The following is a 17,376-nucleotide window of genomic DNA, read 5'->3' as shown; positions in this document are numbered from 1 at the left end:
GACCTCAGGGAAGGAACAGGAGAGAAGAGGAGGCGAAGAGGCCGAAGAGTCACCAGGAGAGAGATGTTGATGGGGGTCCTGGCAAGGCTGGTATTGTGGAGAGGAAGAGAAGTGACCTACCTAGAATAACAATGAACATTTATAGAGCAATTGCTATGTGGTAGGCATTAACTCATTAAATCCTCCCGACAATCTTAGGATGATCATTTTACAGAGGAGGAAACTGCAGCACAGAGAGGTTGTGCAGCTTTCCCAAGGTTGCACAGCCAGTAAGTGGCAGAGATTGGAACCCCAGCCACCTGGCTCTCAAGTGTTTTCTCAATCGCTCTGAGAAACTGGCCTCTCAAGTTGTCTAACCCAGGGCTGCCCAAGAGAACTTTCCACAGTGATGGAAATGTTCTGTTCTGTGCTGTCCAATTTGGTAGCCACCAGCCACGTGTGCTTTTGAGCACTTGACATATGGCTTGTGCAACTGAAGAATTGACACCTACATTTTATTTAATTGTTAATTATTTAACATTTTATTTTAGTTATTTTTATTTTTAAATTTTTTTGAGACAGACTCTCGCTCTGTCACTCATGTTGGAGTGCAGTGACGCAATCTCAGCTCACTGCAACCTCCGCGTCCCGGGTTCAAGTGATTCTCCTGCCTCAGCCATCCAAGTAGCTGGGATTACAGGTGCCCGCCACCATGCCCAGCTAATTGTAATTTTAGTAGTGACGGGATTTCACCATGTTGGCCAGGCTGGTCTCGAACTCCTGAACTCAAGTGATCCTCCCGGCTCAGCCTCCCAAAGTGCTGGGATTACAGGCATGAGTCATCACGCCCTGCAATTATTTAAAATTTTAATGGCCACGAGTGAATTTGAGGGATTTTTCCGAGGGAAGATGTTCAGAGCTGGGAGATCTATCTGTAAGATGTGGCAATGGAAGGGGAGGATGTTCAGGAATGGCAACCACCAGGTTCCAGCTGGGAGGGTGGAGACCCCTGGTCAGAGCTCACCAGGATGCACTGACCAACTTCCGTGAATACCTCCAGCATTTCCAGCCCACGTTCCTGTTGCTGCTGTTGATCACTCCTGCTCGTTCGGCCTTGTGGTGTCCTTGTCAACCAAGTAGAAGGCAAGGACTATGACTTCTAATTGTGTCCTCACCCCATCCCCACCACTTAGCCTGAGCCATCCCCATGGAATAAGCCTGGCAAACAGATATTTGATAGGGAGCGTCTCGGAGCAATTCAGAAAACACCCGAGAGCCAGGTGGCTGGGGTTCCAATCCCACCTCTGCCACTTACTGGCTGTGCAACCTTGGGAAAGCTGCACAACCTCTCTGTGCTGCAGTTTTCTCCTCCGGAAAATGATCATCATAAAGTTGTCATCAGGATTTAATGAGTTAATGCCTACCATATAGCAATTGCTCTATAAATGTTCATTGTTATTCTAGGTAGGTCAATAAACCCTTCAGACACCTGCGTTGGTCCTACTTTCTATGTATGAGACATGTAGAAATCTAGAACAATTCTCAACTGCCATCTACATTTCAGCCAGGAAGGGGTTGACAGTCAAGGGGACCTATTGGCACAGAGATAACACTTGAGCGATGCAAAGAAGGGCCCTCACCTAAGCTGCCCTAGTCCTTTTAAATAACCCTGGTGTTGAATCAGTTGTTTGGGGCAACATCACTTTAGTGGTGTCTCAGCAGAAATACCTGTGTTTCTGATTTATGAGGATGTCGGAGGGAAGAGAATCTAATAAAAGGCTTCCCCGGTGATTCAAGGTCTCCTCCAACCCAGATGTCTCTGCAGCCTCCCTGGACCATTCCCCCTACGGCCACCTGGACGCCTTCTATTTGCTTTGATTCGGTTTCTCTTTTGCTTTTTCCTTACTTGCTGGTGCATTCCCACCCCAGCTGAGAGCCTCTATTTTTGGGAGTTTTCGTGGATAATTTAGTGGGCGGAAGCTCCCCACCCACCCCCCTTGGAGCATCCCTTAAAAAAGGGAGAGTGCTCGAGAGAAGTGAAAAACAGTGGGTGGTTCAGTTCAAAAGGACAAAATATTTCTTGCCCTGGCACTGGGAGAGGAAAGAAATTGTCTGAGGAACCAAAGGACGGCTAAACTAAGAAGCCGAAAGCTGCAGCCCAGAAGGGCAAATTAGGTGACTCAGCTGCAACTGCCCCGGCTCCAGCCCTTGTAGTATTAATGTGCTTTAAAAGGGAAAAACGCTTAACCGTGACAAAGAGTGGGCTCTATAAAAATGTGGCTAATGCTGATTCTATCGAGTTCCAAAAGACATCCCCTGCTCAGCAGCTCTGGGCACCTGTGGAGTTGGGGAATCGCCTCAGAGGCCTGAGTTGGGTGGGACTGAGTCTAAATTTATCCCCGATAATGAGTCCGCCAGAGGAGGGCCCAGCAAGCTTGTTTCCTTTCTCGCTTCTGGCCTCTAAAACCTCGGTACCAAGGGAGGATTCTGGGAGGCAGGGGATATGGTGCCAAGAACACAGGCTTTGTTGCCAAACAGAGCTGGGTTCAACTCTGGGCCGTCCATTTACTGGCTGTGTGCACATCAACTCGTAGAGCCTCAGTTTGCTCATCTGTAAATGGGGCTCACAGCATCAAGCTCAATGGGAGGGTGAAAGGAAACAGACCTTGCCAAGCCTGTCTGATGCTCTGGACATGGCAGCTATAGGGAGCCCTGGAGAGGAAGGGCATGAATGCCGAGTCTAATAATCCTACTCCTGGCTTAATCACTACTCATTTCTTGACTGTGGGAAGGTTTTCTTCAAAAAAAATTTTTTTTTTTTTAGGATTTGTTATATGCTTTACTGTTCTTAGCACTTCAATTAAAGAAACTCATTGAATCCTTATAGCAAGTCTTTAAGGAGGGTATTCCTAGTGTCCCCATTTTACAGAGTGGGGTGAGTGATGCCATGGCAAAGCCAACCATCTGACTGTAGAGCCTGAGCTCTAAATGGCCTCTCAGGTTGTCTAACCCACTACTGCCCAAGAGGACATTCTACGGTGATGGAAACATTCTGTTCTGTGCTGTCCAATTTGGTAGCCACCAGCCACATGTGGGCTTTTGAGCACTTGACATATGGCTTGTGCAACTGAAGAACTGACACTTACATTTTATTTGTTAATTATTTAATATTTTAATAGCCACATATGGCTAGTGGCTGCCATATCGGATGGCACAGGGCTAACCCCTTTCAGCTTTAGTCTATTACTTTGCAGTGGGATTGTGAGTGGGAATTTATAGATGACTCTAGCTCAGGGCCTGGCACCTAGTAGGTACTGAGTGAGGGGTTGCCGTTCATAGTGTTACTAAGTGTAGTAACTGTCTGCAGAAGATAATGGTTAGCAGGCTTCCTTGGTGTCTGGATACTGGCAAAAGGAAGTTGAGTTTCATTCATGCCTGGGATGACCAACCTGTCCCAAGTTCCACCTTCCAGCTTTAAAACTGAAAGTCTTACATTCTAGGAGCCCCCTCAATCCCAGGCAAACCAGGAAGGTTGGTCACCCTGTTCTTGCTTCAGATGGTTGGTGAAAGAGGCCTCAGGGAATGAGTCTTCCTCAATAGGCTCCACTGAAAAGAATCCTCTCTACGCCCTTAAAGGCTGCACCCCAGAATTTGCCAAGTAAATCAACAGGCAAGCCACCTGCCTTCTATGTGCCTCAGTTTCCCTTTTGGAAAGTGGGAGAGAGGATCCCCTCCTTGCAGGGTGGTTGCAAGAAATTTGGTGGCGCCACGATTTTTGAGTTACTCGAGAGTCAATGAGACTTCCTTACCTTGAATTCCTTGGCACACAGTAGGTGGACAGATAATGGCTGCTCTCTGGGGGGAACAGCATTACTTAGACTGTCCTGCTGGAGGCCACCCTGGTTGAGGCAGGCTTGAAGAGAGTCCCCTGGGCGGGGCTGGAGGTGGGGCTTTCTCAGGCGCAGTTCCAGTTGGTCTCTGTGGGCCAGCATCTATCTCCAGCAGGAGTGGTTATGTCTGCGAGCTGCCCAGTGAGGCTATTGTGGGCCAGTACTGGAAAACAGAGTGGTCCCACGGATGGAGCCAGCTGCCTCTCAATGCCTCTTTAAGTTCAAGTCTCTCTGTAAGAGCGTGTGGGGGGAGGGGGGGTGTGTATGTGATGAGTCACCAGCCTTGGTTGCTATCCACACTTTTATCAGAGCTCACAACAGTATCTGAAGTCCATTTTCAAAGCCAGCTTTATCTTTGGGCTCAGAATTTCCCACCCTGCAGGCAGGTGAAGAGGCAGACCTAGTCCAAGTCCAGAAAAGGCATCTTGACCGCTGCACCTCTCCCTCTCCCCCTCCCCACGGACCTTCTGGGGGTCTCGTGGCCTATTGCTGTGAACCATGCGTGGCATCGCAAGGACTTTCTTCTGGACACTGTGCAAAGTTCATGATATCCTTTCTCTTTATTTTCCTGTTTATTCGGAGCATGTGTAAACACATGGGTTGCCTGGTTTCAGCTTCTCTTTGGCCATTTCATTATTTCTGGAGCCTCTGAGCATCACTGGAAACCTTGGATTTTCTAAATGAATCTAAAAATAAACTCTTTGAAAAAAACTTCTCGAAGTTGGAGAGTTGACACAAGGCACCGTTATTTCTTTCTTTTCCTTCCTCCCCCTTCTCCTCTTCCTTCTCCCCACCATCCTTGAACACACAAAAATCTGGGCAGCCAGAGGCCGTGAGGGACTGGGAAGGGCCCCTGGGCAAACGTCCAGGAGCTTGGACAACCTGGGGTGTTGATTTGAACCCTGGGCAGCTTTCTCCAAGAGGCGCCCGCTTGGCAAATGGGGGGCTTGGGAGTCTCGGGCTTGATTTATGAAAAGCTGCCACGGGCCAGGGAAGGCGGTGGCTGGGCACTCCTTGCAAACAGCCGCCTGGAGCTCCTGCAGGGCTGACTTGGACACTCGCACGCCCCCACCCCCTTCTTCTCGCCGTCGCCCGCTTCGCTCCCTCTCCCAGACTTTTCTCCCGAACAATCAGGGACTTGTGCTGGCGGCCGAAGGAGCCACGGAGCTGGCTGGCCGCGGAGGAGGCGACGTCATGGATTCCTGAGTGTGAAGTTTGCAGGAAAGCCCTTAGTTTTGGAGATGGACGGGATCCAGTGGTTTCCATGGCGCTGGATAAACAGGAGGAAACAGTGAGGGAATCCCGTTATTTTACTGCATTGAAAGCCTATAAACACGGAGCGCGGGGAAGGAAGTCGCGTTGCCTCTGGAGTAAGCCGGATCGCGGAGCCGCGCCGACTCCGCCGAGCCGGGAGCCGGGAGGCGCGCAGCTCCCGGGTCGCTCCGAGGCTCCTCGGCCAGGGCAGCCCCGCGGGCACGCGGTAGAGAAGACGGCGTCCCCTCGGCTGCTGGTCGATACAAACAGATCCCCCTTTCCAAACACGCGCCAAGCCCCCGTGCCCTCCAGATGCAGAGAGAGGCTGCGTTCAGACTGGGGCACTGCCATCCCCTCCGCATCATGGGGTCTGTGGACCAAGGTAACTGACTCTCGATCCCTTCCAGCCTTTTCCGCTCGCTCCTCCCGGCCCTTTCCTGCTGCTCCCGTCCCGGGCAGCACTTTCAGCTCTCGGCAGAGGTCGGTGCGGGAGGCCTGGGGACCCCGCTCGCCCTGGGCGCACAGGTAGCGTGGCCCGCGGAGGGGCGCCCGCGCCCCGGCCAGGGAAGGGACACTTGGGAAGGCGACTTTGGACAACTTTGCGCGGGGGCAGGGAAGTGTCCCGGGCCGGGATTCCCTAGGCCAGTCTGTCGGGAGGATTTTCCTCTCCACGGGACACCGGGAGGGATTCTCGCTACTAACCGCTGGCTGTTTAACCGTTTCAGCACTCGGCTTTTGACAGCAAATGCCATAACGCTGCAGTATTATTATTATTACTTTTTTTTCTTTTAAGAGAACAGGCTTGGCATTTTACTATACAGCAAGTATAGTAAGGAAGACTTTGCTTTCTAACAGTTACAGCAGCAGCGGATGCTCTGGGACATTTAAACTATTTTCTTCCCCCTTTTTGATGTGCCTGCTGGATAGAGTCCTCCAGCTACCCCTTTAAAGTGCAATGTACCATCAGTTTGTTTGGGGATCTGATTACACTGTACTTTCCCTGTTTCTGCTTCTTTCCCCCTTCTCTTGGATTTAGTCCTGGTATCACACCACTTGGATCTTATGGGAGGGGGTTAACTATAAGGAGCATAAGATATGAAAATGTCCCATCTGGTTGGGATTGCGGAGGGGCTTTGGCTCCACAATAACGAATCGGTCTTTAAAAGTGGAAATGGGCAAAGCGTTGTGTTTTTCAGAGGGGAGCACTGCGTTGGGGGCTGCGGGGCCTGGCTGCCAAGTGGGAGGGGCTTCGAGAGTTAAGTGAAATAAATTCGCGGAGGAGGAGTTAGCCTCCTGTCATAAAATCAGAGTTGAATGTAGGTTTTGTGCTTTGCGTGGCTGATTAAAGTTCGGGGTGTGGGGGTGGGGGGGAAGAAATGACAATTTCAGTAAATAAACCTGAGAGGCTCTTTCTTTCTTTTTTCTTTCTTTCTCTTTCTTTCTTTCTTCCTTTCTTTTCTTTCTCTCTTTCTTTCTTTTCTTTCTCTCTCTTTCTTTCTTTCTTTTTTTTTTTAACTAGATTGAAGCCAAATGCCTTGGGTTAGGTAAACGGTGTGCTTTGCCACGGCAGACCTCAATGACACATAGTTTTAGCTGAGCTGCGCTTTTGAAAGCAAGACCCTGCCAGGACTTCGAACGTTTTAACGGGTACCAGTTTATCCTGTCCTCTGCTAGTGGTCAAGCCTATGACATAATGGCAAAAAAAATTTACTGATATCGTATCATCTGTAAAAGCAATGCTCTCAGACAGATGACAGATATATTAAGGGCGAGAAAGGGTTTTTACTGTCATAAATACTGAAACCGGGTGTTTGATGTTCTCGTGGTGGGGGTGGAGGTCAGCCTAATGCCAAATTTAGCTTCATTTGGAAAGAGAGAGAGAAAGAACTTGGATGAGAAACTGGGCTTCTGTTTTACTGTGTGATCTAACACAAGCCTCGAATTTTATTGAGGCTGCTAACTCTGTGCCCCAGGTGTATGAACTAGTTCTGCTAAGGTTTCAAAATGTGGGTATGTTGTGTGCGCATGTTCAATAGCTACCCTCCCCAGCCCATGCTCATGCGTGCAGGGATTGTGGGTGTATGCACACCAGTGTGTGTGCGTGTGTGTACATGTGGGAGACAAGGGCACCAGATTGTTCCAGGCGAACCACACTTGGTCTGCCAAGGCAACTGGGCACATAGAATGCAGTTCCAGGCATCGGAGACAGCTGGCTTGACACAGGCTGATCCAAATGCTCCCACTATGCCCTGCACGGTGGTCTCTTGAGGGAAAGCCCAATATCCCATCCAATGGGTGGGGTCATTAAATAGAGAAGAGAAATATTTGCATTTAAAAAAATTCCAAACTTTCTGCACAGAAAGCGGCATTGGCCCTGCAAAAAACTGAAGATCTGAAAGAGGTGTGTTCAGTTTTATCTGAAGTGAGATGATGGAAAGTATTTCAGGAATAAACAAACCCAGGGTGAGCTTTGTTCTCTCCCAAACCCAGACTCCCTGCCTTCTGCTTCCATTAGAATTTCTGCTTGGCCACATCACAACTGTGTGATCTTGGGCAAGTGACTTAACTTCTCTGTGCCACACTTTTCTCATCTGTAAAATGGAGCCAATAATTATGTCTCTCTTCCAGGGTTGTTATGAGATTCAATGAGGTAAAACAGATAAGGCACCGAAAATGGTGTCTTGCTCATAGTCAATGCTCCATAAATATTAGCTGCAAATCCTGTTATATTAAAGATGCAAAACAATAAACTGAGGCTGTGGAGAAACTGGATTTGACAGTAAACATTCTTTGAAGAGATGCAGTACTTTCTACTTTCCAAAGTACTTTTAAACTTACTGGAACTTTATAATGACACAGATAGGGTTAAGATCTTGGCTTGTGAAGCCTCAATTTTCTCATTTGCAAAAAGGAATAATGATAGTATCAACTTCATCGGATTGTCAAGAGCATCGTATGAAATGATGCATGTAAAATGCTCAGTTCTGTGCTTAACATGCAGTAAACACACACCAAATAGTATTGTCTGACAGTTGAGGATAGTGAGACCCGGCTTTGCCCAAGGTCACATAGCAGATAAGGAGCACGGTGACTGGCACACAGTGAGTGCTCAATTCCTGCCCTAGATGGTGACGGCAAACATAAATTTATCATTGACTGGAGTAGGACAAGGGGCTAAGTGTTCTGCAAGCATTAAGTCTTTTAATTGTTATAACACTGTAGATGATAAGTACTGCAATCATGGTCTCCTTCCTGGAGGAGGGGTTGGGCAGAGATGTGTGGCAATGGGCCAAGTGTTATCCAGGAAGAAAGTGGTAGAGCCTTAATTTGAACTCTTCACCATATGCTCTGCTGTCTCTGAAACTCAATAACATCATCATAATTTTTTATACCATTTGACAGATGAGGTGACCGAGGTGGGACCAGAGCCTGGTTCTGGGATCTTTCCCCAATACCACGTTGTTCCCTGACATATGCTGGAAGGGAAAGAGACATATGGGAGGATGTGGAGGGTATAAGTCTTATTGCTAGAGGTGGTGAAACTGAGGCAGCAGCTGATTTGTGCTTTAGCGAGGGCTTCTTGCTTTGATTTCCCTCAGGGAAATGAAAGCATAAGGCTTCCACTCTTAGTAGAAGAAGAAAGTCCTCAGCCAGCCAGTGTGGCAGCTCCAAAGCCCATGCTGCTTTCTGTACTGAGAGCCCCTCCCAGGGACCCCTCCTCCTGGCTAGTCTTTCCCTTGCTACCCAGATGGCCCTTCGTCCAGGAAGCCCCTCCAGATTGCAAGCCTTTCTTCTCAGACTCCAGAGAAAATCACACTTTCACCAGACACTCCCCTGACTAACTTTATTAAGAACTTTCTTTGGCTAGATTACAAGCCCCCTGAGGCCAGGGATCGGGTCTCCTATTTCTGTGAGTCTCCACTGGGTCCCAGGTAACATTGCTACTATCCAAGAGGTTAACAGCTTGAGGTCTGAATCAGAGGTTCAAATCTTGGCCACTTGTATGAGTTACTTCACTTGTGCCTCAATTTCCCCATGTTATACGTGATATTAATATTACCCAGAATAATATTTAGTAAATGTAACAACCAGATACAAACCAATCAGAACCGTAGGAGCAGGGCCCCTAGACACTTCTCTGCTGGGCCAGGCTTTAACTATTTATTTGCTGAATTGTGGGGAGGGTCCCAGGCAGTAGAAGTCTTTGGAGGGTGGTAGGAAGCAGGGGAAACAGCAAATAATCTATGGAAGTTCTCAATCCTTTAATAAACAATATAATCCAGAAGGTACCCATTCAAAAAATAATTGCGGTCATTACTATTGTATAATTTATTATTTCAACATTTACCTCGCCCCCCCCCCAAAAAAAAACCAATGCCTAAATCCAATTACTAAATACTTTCTCATGCGTTTTCTCATTGGATAACTCACACTTAATATGTAAATGACTGATTATTTATACTTCCTGACTGGAAGAAGCCAGTCAAGTTTCTATTTTTTTATTTTTGAGACAGGGTCTCACTCTGTTGCCCAGCATGGAGTGCAGTGGTGCGATCATGGCTCACTGTAGCCTTGACCTCCTGGGCTCAAGCAATCTTCCCACCTCAGCCTGCTGGGTAGCTGGGACTGGAGGGGTGCACCACCATACCTGGCTAACTTTTTAAATTGTTTGTAGAGATGGGGTCTTGCTATGATTCCCAGGCTGGTCTTGAATTCCTGGGCTCAAGTAATACTCCCATCTTGGCCTCCCAAAGTGCTGAGTTTACAGGCATGAGCCACCATGGCCAGCCAGGTTCCTATTTTTGTTCCTTTGCTAGAACAGGAATTTGAGAATCTCTGACTGCCCAGCCTGGATGGGAGGCCTCCTCTGGGCTCTGCTGGCCTCTGTCCTGTGCTGCTTGCATCCTGGTACTAATCACACTGATGGTAATTATGTGACTATTTGTCCATGTCCTCCAACAGATTTGAACTCCAGGAACCAGAAACCACACCTGTCTTGGTCACCACTGTATCTTCGGTGCTAGGAGAGTGCCTGGCACTTAGTAGGTGTTCAGTAATTCTTTTGGTTAAATGGATGGATGAATGAATGAGTTAGGAATGAGTGCAGCGCAGGAGAAGTTCTGTGGCTTGTTAGGACCACAGCATTCAGACAAGCTGAAGGACTGCACTCTCATTGTGTCTCACTCTCTTCTGCTTCCTTTTAACAATGATAGTGACCTTTTGACTTCCACATTGTCCCAGCCAGAGCTGGTGACCTCAGTAGGATTTCTCCTGGGCCATCCAACAGATACTCACATGTCTCTTGTTTTCTGGAATAAATAAGCCCCCAATAACAGCAACAAGCCACAAATGACAATGACAGTGACAGCAGCCACCACTCACTGAGTGTCAACCGTGTGTCAGGCACCATGCCAAGGCCTTTCATGTACCACCTCAAGCATCCTCTCTCCCGTCCTCCCCATTTTGTACAGGGAGATAGAGTCACTCACCAGAGTCGCAGCCCTAGCGAGTGGTGGAGCTTGGATTCAAACCCACACCCCTGTTGCTCCCTGACTGTAATGCTGAATAATAATAATAGGGCGATCATCTTTTCCCTACTGGATGTGTACCCTAAGGCCAGCCACTTTACAGATATTATCTCATTGGATTCTCACACACACCCAAAAAACCCTGAGAGCTTGGTATAGAGTAGGACCCTCGTTTTAGAGAACACGGGGAGTGGTCAAGGCATTTTATGGGGCAGCCCTAGGCCCAGCTGATGCCAAAAGCTTGGTTTTTAAGGGCTCCGTGGTCCAGTCTTTACTGCTTCCTGCAGCAGGACTATTCAGCCAAGATGAGCTGAAGAGGAAGGCCCCAGCCCCCTAAAGGAGCCAGCCCGCCACGAAGTCTGGAGTCAGGGGAATCTCTTCCCTTCCTGCTTGACTTTCTGCACCACGCAATGACTCCTAGCAGCCCCCATCCCCTCCCTCTGGCTCTCTATCACAATGGACCTATCCAGGGCTCCTTTCCTCAGAGCTTCTCTGGGTGGCTGAAGCCCAGCTGGGTGTTTCTTTCCCCTGACACTCCGGGGCTCCGGGCTCCAGCAAAATTGCTGCTTCCATGCTGGCCTTTGCCTGTGCTATCGCTCCTCCTCACGGGCACTGTTGGTCCCTCTCTTTGCCTGTGCTTGAGTGAGGCTTCCTATCTGGGTTTCTCTCCTTTCCTTCACATCTTTCTTGAAGGCCCAGCCCAGTTTCCATCTCCTCTTAGATGCCCCCTTGACCATTTAATGTGTTTTCACCAAGATGTTTGGGGATCTATCACGTGCCGGGTACTTTCCAAGATGCTGGGGATTCAGCGGTGAACGAGGCAGATACAGAGCATGGCCTCATGAGGCTTGCCAGGAAATAGCCAGGATGACTTCAGATGCCGTCAAGGACCAGGGACCAAAGGAAGTCTAAAGGCCACTGTTACGGTTAAAAGGAGAATGGAGTTGCGAACGACTTGGGGTGTGTGTGTGTCTGGTGAGTGGGTGGGTGTAGTAGTTTCCAGTGGCTGCTATAACAAATGACCACAAATTGAATGGCTTTAAACAATACATATTTATTCTCTCACAGTTCTAGAGGCCGGAAGTTTGAATCAAGGTGTCACAGGGCCATGCTCTCCCTGAAGCCTCTAGGAGTAAACCCTTCTTTGTCTCTCCCAGCTTCCAGTGGCTCCTGGAGACCCTTGGCCCTCTGTGGCCTGTGGCTGTGTCACTCCCATCTCTGCCTCTGTCTTCATGTGACCTTCTTCCCGAGTGCATGTGCGTTGATTCCTCTTCTCACGGGGACAGCTGTCATTAGCCTGGACCCCTTTAAGACTAGTATGACTTCATCTGAACTTGATTACATCTGCAAAGACACTATTTCCAAATAAGGTCCCATTCATAGGATCTAGAGTTAGGACTTGAATATATTTTTTTGGTAGGGTCAGGAGGGACGATTCAATCTACAAGAGTAGGATTCCTCATTTGGGCTGGATAGCCCTTCCTCTCTAAGGCAATATCTTTTTTTTGGTTGACCCCTGAATGGTGAGGAATCCGCCTGAAAGATGTCTGGAGGAAGAGCATTCCAGGCAGAATGAGAGATGTGTGCAAAGGCCCTGAGGAGAGGCATGTGCTCGGGATGCTCAGTGAACAGCAAGGAGCCCAGTGGGGCTGGATCAGAAGGGGCAGGGGGAGCATGATGGAGACAAGATCGTGGGACAGGATCACATAGGATCTTTTTTTTTTTTTTGAGATGGAGTCTCACTCTGTCGCCCAGGCTGGAGTGCAATGGCGGCAATCTCAGCTTACTGTAAGCTCTGCCTCCTGGATTCATGCCATTTTCCTGCTTCAGCCTCCCGAGTAGCTGGGACTACAGGCGCCCGCCACCACACCCAGCTAATTTTTTGTATTTTTAGTAGAGACGGGGTTTCACTGTGTTAGCCAGGATGGTCTCGATCTCCTGACCTCATGATCCACCTGACTCGGCCTCCCAAAGTGCTGGGATTACAGGCATGAGCCACCGCACCCGGCCCACATAGGATCTTGTAAGGAGTCTGAAGTTCATTCCTGGGGTAATCAGGAGCCCCTGGGGGAATGTTCAGCAGCAGTGGTATGTGGTCTAATGAATCTTTTCAAATGGTCATGCTGCCCATTAAGGGGAGAGCAGCCTCTAGCCAGGTAAGAGTGAATGCTAGGCAGGCAAACAGGAGGCTGCTGCAGTGGTCCAGGCAGGAGATGAAGATGGCTGGGGCCAGTGTGGGGCAGGAGAGGTGCTCAGAAGCAGTGCCTCCCAGTCCATAGAGCTTTCTTCTTTAGGGTTCTCAAACTGTGTTCCCTCGAGCCCCAGGGTTCCACAGGGATGGTCCCTGGCTTTGGTACCTAGGGGTAGATGCCGTCAATCCTATGAATATTCGAACCACTTCAGATGTGCTTTCTTGTCAGCCCCACCTGGATTCCCCTCGTCAGCTCCTCCTCCACCCTCCGCTATCACTGGCAGTCATGAAGACTTTTCGGGGTTTCATCTTGATCCAGAAATGTCCCTCGGCAAATCACCCAGGAATAGCATGACTCAGTAATGAGTATCAGACTCGTGCGAGACAAAACCATTTTCATGGTGCACGTGTGACTTTGCAAGTCACACCACAACCTGCTGCACGCCCTCATTTCCTTAACTGAAAAGTGGGCTATTAGTAATTCTTACACATGGGGGTACTTTAAGGTTGAAAGGAAATCGTGTCTGTGAAGCTCTCAGCAAAGACAAAGTGGTCAGTTCCTGTTAGCTTCCATTTTTACTATTGTTTTAAATTCAATTTCTTTCTTTCCTCCAGCTCAGTAACTTTCAGGAGTTCCTGTAGGGACAAATCCACTTTCTACCAAGCCTCTGGGGTCTTTTCTGTAGGGCCCTGATGACCCACTTCAATCACTGAGCCACTGAGTCCAGAGGTGCTTGTGGAGAGTCTAACAGATGCAGAGCTCCTGGCGAGGTGGTGGGGAGAAAAATCCAACATCTATGAGACATGCCCGTTTGCATTTGAAAGTCAGATAGAGATGTTTTTGTGAAGTTGGGGGAGACATAGGAAGTCATTTATAAGCTAAGTGACTATGAGCTTAGGTGAGGTCTAGTGATTGTGTTGATGGAGAAGCAAAAGAGGGAGAGAACAGCCGATGTCCTGTGCTTTTTTGGAGGCGGTGGGGATGTGTGCTCCAGGGTTTAGTTGTGCGGATGGGAGCTGATGACGGGTTCCTCTGAGTCAGCCAGCTTGTCCTCATCACTCCCTGACTTCAAAGATTAGGAAATCGGCACAGATGTTTGAGTCTGCAAAGAATATGGCAGGGAAGAGAATGGAGAGAGAAGTGATCTTGGGGCATACAGGGGAAGACAGCTTGGGTGACTGAGGGGGGACAGTGGGCCGACGGTGACAGGTACATTGAGTGAGAAATGATTGTGGGGATGGGCAGATATTAACCAATACTCTATCCCCTAACAAACCAGCCCTACCCACCCTGCCCCTTGAGGTTCTACCTTGGTAGAAGATGGAGCCTCCCTGGCAGAGGGATGGCGGCATCTCCTGTTCAGTTAAGATCAAGGACCGTCGTTTAAGGGGGAGGCAGGTTTACTGAGCCTGCCCTCCCTCTTTTTTTTTTTTTTTTTTTTTTTTGAGATGGAGTCTTGCTCTGTCGCCCAGGCTGGAGTGCAGTGGCATGATCTCGGCTCACTGCAAGCTCCTGCTTTCCGGGTTCATGCCATTCTCCTGCCTCAGCCTCCCGAGTAGCTGGAACTACAGGCACCTGCCACCATGCCCGGCTAATTTTTTGTATTTTTAGTAGAGACGGGGTTTCACCGTGTTAGCCAGGATGGTCTCGATCTCCTGACCTCGTGATCCACCCACCTCGGCCTCCCAAAGTGCTGGGATTACAGGCATGAGCCACCGCGCCCAGCATGCCTGCCCTCCTTCTAAACGTTTTTACCCAAGACAGAGGGGAACATGCTAGAAAGCAAGGAACAAAGAGGAGAAACAAAACCAGGGCAAAGTAGTTGTGCGGGGACCAGGTGGAAGGAATCAAGAATCTGCAGCCCGGGCGCTCAAGCTCACAGGCTCCCGGCAGGTGGAACAAATGAATGAGGAAGACAGGTGGGGGCTGGGGCAAACTGAGGAGGGCATCCCCAGGGAACAGCCTCTACTCATCTCCAGCTGATTGGTCCATATGGGAATGTAGGCCTGGAGTGGCGGGATCTGCCTGCCTTTTTTTTTAAGAAGTTGGAAATTTGGACTTTTATGTGAAATCTCCCAATTTAAAAATGTTAGTTCGTCATGGACACAGGGAGGGGAACAACAAGCACTGGGGCCTTGCCAGGAAGGTGTGGGAGGGAGAGCATCAGGATAAATAGCTAATGCATGTGGGGCTTAGTACCTAGGTGATGGGTTGATGGGTGCAGCAAACCACCATGACACATGTTTACTGATGTAACAAACCTGCACGTCCTGCACATGTATCCCAGAACTTAATATAAAATTAAAAAAATAAAAATGTTAGTTCAGATTAAAAATAAATTACTGGGCAGGCCAAACATAATATGCCTGCAGGATGGACTTGGCGGAGCTCCTGCAGACCTGTGACTTCTACTGCTGTCAAATGGGGCATCTTCCTACAGTCCACACGTTGATTTGGGTGTTGGCTTTTAGTAGAACCCTGCTGTCTTACGAGGTACTGATGGCCATCAGTGCCTGCCCAGTGGGAGGGTGGCATATTCAACTAACGGCCTTTTGCTGCAATCCCCTCTTGGAAAATAGTTTTCTCACAACAGAGAAGTCCTCTTCGGGCTTTAAAAGACTCTGTAGGAGATGATAGATTGGAGTGCAAGTCAGGTTTGAAACTGTCTTGTTTTCTCAATCTATAAGGAGCTCATCCCTAAAAATGGCTTTGCAAGAGCATGAGGAAGCCAATGAGGCATTTGGGGGAGCAAAATGCAAGAAATTCAGTAATCAGGATGAACTATATGTATATATATACACACACACAGACACACATACATATATGAAATGTATATATATTTGAGACAGGTACTTGCTCTGTCACCTGGGCTGGAGTGCAGTGGCACGAACACAGCTCACTGCAGCGTCAGCCTCCTGGGCTCAAGCCATCCTCCTGTTTCAGCTTCATAAAGATGGGGTGTCACTATATTGCCCAGGCTGGTCTTGAACTCCTGGGCTCAAGCAATCCTCCCACCTTGGCCTCCCAAAATGCTGGGATTACAGGCGTGAGCCCAGGATGAACCATATTTTAATACACATTTTTTTTTTTTGAGATGGAGCCTTGCTCTGTCGCCCAGGCTGGAGTGCAGTGGCGTGATCTCCGCTCACTGCAAGCTCCGCCTCCCAGGTTCATGCCATTCTCCTCCCTCAGCCTCCCGAGTAGCTGGGACTACAGGCGCCCGCCACCACACCCGGCTAACTTTTTGTATTTTTAGTAGAGATTGGGTTTCACCATGTTAGCCAGGATGGTCTTGATCTACTGACCTCATGATCTGCCCACCTTGGCCTCCCAACGTGCTGGGATTACAGGCATGAGCCACTGCGCCCGACCTAATATAATATTTTTAAAACAAAATTAATGCCAAAACTCCATGATAAGCTTTTTTTAAAAAGGCCAGATGCGGTAGCTTGAGCCCAGGAGTTCAAGACCCACCTAGGCAACATAGTGAGACCTTGTCTCTCCAGAAAAAAAAAAAAAAAAATAGCAGGGCAGGTGGCAGGAGCCTGTAGCCCCAACTACTAGGAGGCTGAGGTGAGCAGATCATCTGAGCTGGGGAGGTTGAAGCTGCAGTGAGCCATGCTCTCGCCACTGCACTCCATCCTGGGTGACTGAGTGGGACCCTGTCTCAAAAAAATAAATAAATAAAAATGTTAAATAAAGACAAGATCAACATTACTCATTTTCCCTTTGGCCTTAGGGTGCAGTGTGGCTCACATGGACTGTTACTGACCCTGTCTTTATTAAAATTATAATAGCTTGTTCAGCGAGGATTTTTTTTTGCATTCATTTTGATGTTTTAAAACATGGAGGGAAGATATAATTTATCTAATTACTGAGTTTTTGGTGCCCTCTTTCATTTTACCTCTCTTGCCTCACCTTAGTGCCAGCCTTGCTGGAGTCAAATGCATCTGTGTATAAGTTATATATTAACACCTAGAGTGATCATGAGTCCCAGGGAATGCTTCCGTTGAAGGGAGATGGTTTCTGGAGTCTGGTAAAGAATGTTCCCACTTTTTGAATCCGACTTAAAACGTTTCAATGCCTGCCTTTTATAAGCAGTGTTTTATTATAATGGGAGGTTGTTAGGACATGGAGTTCATGATGAAAATTTGTGACTTATGTGTTATACAGATGGTCCCTGACTTATGATGTTTGACTTAGGCTTTCTTTACGATGGTGTGAAAGCGATATGAGTTCAGTAGAAACTGTACTTTGGGTAGCCATAAACCATTCTGTTTTTCTCTTTTGGTATAGTATTCAATAAATTACAGAAGATATTCAACACCTCATTATAAAGTAGTCTTTGTGTTGGGTTATTTTGCCCAAAATCAATTGTGTAGGTGACTGTAAATGTTCTGGGCATATTTAAGGTAGGCTAGACTAAGCTATGGTGTTCAGTGGGTTAAGCATATTAAAGGCATTTTCTTTGTATTTATTATTATTATTATTATTATTTTTTGAGATGGAGTTTCGCTCTTGTCACCCAGGCTG

General features: G+C 48.2%; 1 protein-coding gene across 1 annotated transcript in view; it reads left to right on the top strand.

The window, feature by feature from the left end:
* Window positions 1-5,224: 5,224 nt before the first annotated feature.
* NFATC2 (nuclear factor of activated T cells 2) overlaps window positions 5,225-17,376 on the top strand; it is a 176,959-nt gene continuing 164,807 nt past the window's right edge. The window contains exon 1 of the mRNA XM_063601232.1: window positions 5,225-5,505. Within this exon, the coding sequence (XP_063457302.1) occupies window positions 5,436-5,505 (70 nt within the window). The 5' untranslated portion in view covers window positions 5,225-5,435. The remainder of the gene's footprint in view (window positions 5,506-17,376) is intronic.

This window comes from Pan paniscus, chromosome 21 (assembly GCF_029289425.2).
Source record: "Pan paniscus chromosome 21, NHGRI_mPanPan1-v2.0_pri, whole genome shotgun sequence".
Classification (NCBI taxonomy): Eukaryota; Metazoa; Chordata; class Mammalia; order Primates; family Hominidae; genus Pan; species Pan paniscus.
Note: the sequence above shows the minus strand (reverse complement) of the source record. Positions and strands in the feature narration are given on the sequence as shown.